At 37.5% G+C, this 5,851-nt stretch overlaps 1 protein-coding gene across 6 annotated transcripts in view; it reads right to left on the bottom strand.

Moving 5' to 3' along the window:
* The window catches only part of LOC110462150 (protein ZINC INDUCED FACILITATOR-LIKE 1-like), a 129,939-nt gene that overhangs the window by 25,950 nt on the left and 98,138 nt on the right, over window positions 1-5,851 (bottom strand). For all 6 annotated transcript variants that reach the window (XM_021515988.1, XM_021515993.1, XM_021515989.1 and 3 more), the window contains one exon: window positions 3,772-3,878. In XM_021515988.1, coding sequence (XP_021371663.1) covers window positions 3,772-3,878 — 107 coding nt within the window. The remainder of the gene's footprint in view (window positions 1-3,771; window positions 3,879-5,851) is intronic.

The raw sequence follows: 5,851 nt of genomic DNA, 5'->3' as shown, positions 1-5,851 counted from the left end.
AACAAACTTTGTAGCCCTTCATCTCAGCATGCTACTGGCCAAATATCATCACCCTGGGCATTTTGGTTATTGAGAAGAAGTTGTTTAAAGTTTTTAACATATTTGACCCCTGTGACATTGAATATGGGTGAAGGTCATCCATTTGAACAAACTATGTAGCCCTTCATCTCAGCATGCTGCTGGCCAAATATCATCACCCTAGGCCTTTTGGTTATTCAGAAGAAGTTGTTTAAAGCAAAAAATTGATGCCGGACGCCGCGCCAAGGCATACGCTCACTTGGCCCGGGAACAGGTGGGGACTAATTAACATTGTGTCATAAAACAACAATCTCACTGTAAATCAATATTGTAATACATGAATTACATCAAACTTTTTATGCAAAAAATAGGGTAGGCTTGTGAAAGTTATCTTGAGTTCATACTTTTCTGACATTCAATATTATTATCTTACTTACGTAAACTAGGGGTATAGCATATAATCTATTCTACAATAAGTCAGTCATGTGTATTGTGTGCTATCATGAAATGTACTGAGGCAACAGTTAATCACAGTCCCCAAACCCAAAATTTTCCAAGTTGAGGGTCAATTAAGCTTAACCATTACTTGCTAATTTTACTTCATGTGAAATGTACTAGGCTTGCCAGGTAAATTTCCATGGACAGTTACATGCTGTGTTATTACATTATATTATATACAGATTTTCAAGCCTCTTGTGGTTTAATACTGCTCTGTAAGTTACACAAATATGTTCATGGGACTACACACTGGCGTATTGCATGTATGTGTATTTATACAAGTATTTGATACACAAATAGTTATGCTAGTGGTCTTAGACGGTTAAGACCAGGGTGAGGATGAGGGCTCTCCTCAGCAAATACACCGCACAGATTTTTTTATCGGAAAGTTCCTCATTCTTCATAACTGTCCTCATTTAGATATATTTCTTCAAATAGGTGGCAATTTTCAAATTTAACATATTTGGATTTTAATATTGGTTGTAACCTAAAATAAAGTTCTGATTCCAGGACATACAATACGAGGCTCGATACCCATAAAGGGAGCCCCATGAACTGTTGCGACCAATGAGGAAAGTGACTAGGTGGGGAGGATATGTGAGGTAGCTTTGGCCTCAACTAGAAGAGAGGTCATCGAGGAACTTTTTCAGTTTTTGATGAGAGATCATGTATTCGTAGTGTATCTAAAACAAGAGATCCCAGAGGGATCTTGGCACCCACCATTGTACCATCTTCATTAGCTCTTTGTCAGTTCGATCTGTTCTCTTCTTTCCTCTAATCTGTTTGATCGAGTCATGCTTAAATGCACCTTGAGGTAACTTTTGATCTAAACTTAATACTGATGTGTATGAAAGCCAACCTTCAAAGTGAGTTTGTCATTTCACATATTTACTAGTCCAGTACTTAATGTGAAAGAAATAGAATCGATCATTGCACTATGAGAAAGATCTGTATAGTTCTTCCTTTAGCCATTTTGTTTTTATGATCAGTCTCAAAATATAACATGCACTACGAGGGATCAAGGGGAACCTACATATCAAATTTGAGAAATGATCTGTCAAGTTATTCTTGAGAAATAGTACTGACAAACCTTCAATGTCAAAAATCGAAAATTGCTGTCGGTAGGCCATTTTGTTTAACTGATCAGTTTCAAAAGTAAACATGAACAATAAAGGATAGTGGGGAACCTGCATTGGCTGGCTCAAAATATTTTAAAAATGTTGGTAGGTTAACAGAGCCATGTATGGGCAGATTGGTCGAGTGGTCAACACTCCGGCCTTCCATGCAGGCGGCCGGGGTTCGATCCCCGAAGTCGCCGTACACATGGAATATTAGAGAAAGTGTTTTTCTCCTGCCCACATAACTCCAACAACCCAGGTGGAGTATAAAATGGTCTGGGGTGGGTGTTGCGGTATCTGTGCTGTAGCATTCAAGTGTGGTGGCACTATAAATGATACCGTTGGAAGCACAGTCCCACTACAAACAGAACACAATACATCTCCAGCACACACACAGGCATACACACATAGGGAGATATTAACGAGGTGGCATAGGACTAGTAGTTAGCGCCATATAAGGCAGCTCCTGCGAATTCCTCAATATTGTATTGATTAATATATATATGCTAATTGTATTGACTGTACAAAATTGGATATCTATGTACTGTAAAGCGCTTTAGAGTGGCTTATGTTAGCTAGATGGGGCGCTATATCAAATGTTGTATATTATTTATTATTATTATGTATCAAATGATTTTAATCAGATTGGCCTTATCATTTCCATTTGATACACAGTCCTACAATGACCATATCATAATAAACGATTTTTTGTGCCTAGTTAAAGGATAACATTGGTACATGGGGAACAAATTATACTAAGCGACATCATAATAAGTGGGTTTCACTCTAGTACAAAAAAACTATAATATAGCACAGTTATCTTCATAAGATAAAACAGTAAACAGAAACACTATGTCATTAAATTGAATGTAACAAGTTTGTAACAAACATGTCTTTCAATCCCTGAACACACAGCATCATGTTTCATTAGTACTGATAAAACATCTTGTGATGTACATGTTTGATAGAGAAAACATCGCACTCCATCTTTCGCCGTTCATAATCTATAAACCATTCATGGATATTATCAAATAGTATGTGTAGTGTCTCCAGTAACAGGGAAGTCCTATGTCATGTATGCTATAAGTGTAATTTTGACTTGTGTTACAAAAGCGGCAAAAAATCATCTAAAATTACATCTGAGGGAGATTAAGGTTTATGATAATTAACTCACAAAAATGGTTTGACTCTACAAATAGACTGACTTCATTCCAATCCGGCTGATCGGGTTTAGTTCAATCAGAGATGTATTATACGTCTCTGGTCCAATGTTCTCTTAATTATAAGGGAGATAAGGTTTTGCAGAAATACAGGTAAACCATGGCAGTGACGGAAAGAATAGAATAGTCATATTCAAGTGGTCATTGGTAAAATTTTAAGCTTATTTACAGTTGTAATTTTTGTGATATAACGCAAAACGTTAGTGACTCAAACAGTGTGATGGGATGTTAAAATCAATATATATCAATATATGGCTGTGTACTGTAGTTAGGTAGGAACACTACAGTAAGTAGGTCAGAGGAAACCATCCGCTTCAGCGAAGAGTGGGGAAAGCATGATTTCAGCAAGCAGAGCTTCGTCAGAAAATAAATCAGAATATTTTTTATTAATAGCATAACTCACAAAATACATGCTTTGTTGTATTTTTCACATGCATATGGCTAGTTAAGAAAGTATCAAGTGAATGCTTTCTCTGCCTATTAGTTGTAAACCACAAAATGGGGTCACTACGGTATGAATGAAAATGCTAGGGGTCGCGGCCGAAAACATTTGCATATGAATGAAAAGTGAATGAATTAAGTTTCCATATAAGGAGATATCAGATTCCATATAAGGGCAGAGAGACCATATAAGGTTACAGATGTCACTGCTATCGCAAACACAATTCCACGTTAAGCAAACTTCGTAGTATGCACGATACCCTAGACACCTGCATTACCTAACGCATGTGTCAAAAATTGAGGCCCTTTTGTCCAAAGATGCTACAGAACAAAGAACAAAATTTGGTCAAAATCCATCTTTTAGTTGAGAAGAAGATTGTTTCAGAATTACCTCCCCCCCCCCCCCCCCCCTATTTTTTGCCCTTTGAGCCAGGTGAGCTAAAAACTGTTTTACGATTTTAAATATACGCCCTCACCAAATCTTTGTTCTGTAGAAGCCCAAACCGTGAAGATCTCCTCAAACCCGATCACACCAAATGAAAAAACGGAGTAGACCATGACGGCTTGTCGAACATCTCCCATTCTGTAAAAAGAAAAAAGTACAAGTTAATAGTGATAGCCCTTGTACTGTGAATTAAAAGGACACATGATCCCTTACATTTTATACATATGTATGAGCGCGCTCTCTCTCTCTCTCTCTCTCTCTCTCTCTCTCTCTCTCTCTCTCTCTCTCTCAGAATGATATATTTTAGTCTTCCTTTTTAATTGTTATGTATATTAATTGATTTTCTATTAAATTAAATAAGGAATTAAATCACGAAAAAGACATAAAAGCTATTACGAATCTTACTGTGGATAAAAAAATACAACTCTTGTGAATATGACAGTGAAGTCAAAAAGGGAACAAGAGGTCCAATGGGCCTGCATCGCTCACCTGGTATAAATCTCAGTCTTGTAACCTTAAAAGTGATCTAAAATAAGGCTACAGGCAAAATATCAGTATTTATGATTAAAATTCATTCAAAAGACCCATTTTTTTTTAAACATTCCACCCCTGTGATTGAAAGTCGAACAAAGTCATTATGTTGAACAAATTGTATAGTCTTTCATCTCAGGATGCAATTTGCAAAGTATTAACATCCTGGAACCCATGGTTATTCAGAAGAGGTCGTTTAAAGATTTTAATCCAATTTAACTCCTGTGACCTTGAATATAAAGCAAAGTCATTCACTTTAACAAACATAGTAGTCCTTGATCCCAGCATGCTACTGACTAAATATCAACATCCTGAGCCTTTTGGTTATTCAGAAGAAGTTGTTTAAAGTTTTTAACATATTTGACCCCTGTGACCTTGAATATGGGTGAAGGTCATGCATTTGAACAAGCTTTGTAGCCTTTCATCTCAGCATGCTACTGGCTAAACATCATCACCCTGGGCAGTTTGGTTATTGAGAAGAAGATGTTTTAAGTTTTTAACATATTTGACCCCTGTGACCTTGAAAATGGGTGAAGGTCATTAATTTTGACAAACTTTGTAGCCTTCATTTCAGTTTGCTTCTGGCCAAATATCGACACCCTAGGCCTTTTGGTTATTAAGAAGAAGTCGTTTAACGTAAAATATTGACGCCGGACGCCGGACGGATGGACGGACGCCGCACCACGTCATAAACTCACTTGGCACTTCGTGCCAGGTGAGCTAAATATGGGCAAAGGTCATTCATTTGAACAAACTTGGTAGCCCTTGATCCCAGCCTCTCGGTTATTCAGAAGAAGTCGTTTAAAGGTTTTAAACATACTTGACCCCAGTGACCTTGAATATAAATCAAGGTCATTTATTTGAACAAACTTGTTAGCCTGCCATCCAAGCATGCTACAGGCCAAATATCATCACCCTAGGCCTCTCGGTTATTCAGAAGAAGTCGATTAAAGGTTTTAAACATATTTGACCCCAGTGACCTTGAATACAAATCAAGGTCATTTATTTGAACAAACTTGGTAGCCCTTCATCCCAGCATGTTACTGGCCAAATATCATCACCCTGGGCCTCTCGGTTATTCAGAAGAAGTCGTTTAAAGGTTTTAAACATATTTGACCCCAGTGACCTTGAATATAAATCAAGGTCATTTATTTGAACAAACTTGGTAGCCCTTTATACCAGCATGTTACTGGTCAAATATCATCACCCTAGGCCTCTTGGTTATTCAGAAGAAGCTGTTTAAAGATTTGAACATATTTGACCACTGTGACCTTGAAAATGGTTGAAGGTCATTTGTTTGAACAAACTTGGTAGCCCTTGATCCCAGCCTCTCGGTTATTCAGAAGAAGTCGTTTAAAGGTTTTAAACATACTTGACCCCAGTGACCTTGAATACAAATCAAGGTCATTTATTTGAACAAACTTGGTAGCCCTTCATCCCAGCATGTTACTGGCCAAATATCATCACCCTGGGCCTCTCGGTTATTCAGAAGAAGTCGTTTAAAGGTTTTAAACATATTTGACCCCAGTGACCTTGAATATAAATCAAGGTCATTTATTTGAACAAACTTGGTAGCCCTT

The sequence above is a fragment of the Mizuhopecten yessoensis genome, unplaced genomic scaffold, assembly GCF_002113885.1.
Source record: "Mizuhopecten yessoensis strain PY_sf001 unplaced genomic scaffold, ASM211388v2 scaffold10753, whole genome shotgun sequence".
Lineage (NCBI taxonomy): Eukaryota > Metazoa > Mollusca > Bivalvia > Pectinida > Pectinidae > Mizuhopecten > Mizuhopecten yessoensis.
The sequence above is the reverse complement of the archived record's forward strand: the minus strand, read 5'-3'. Positions and strand labels throughout refer to the sequence as shown.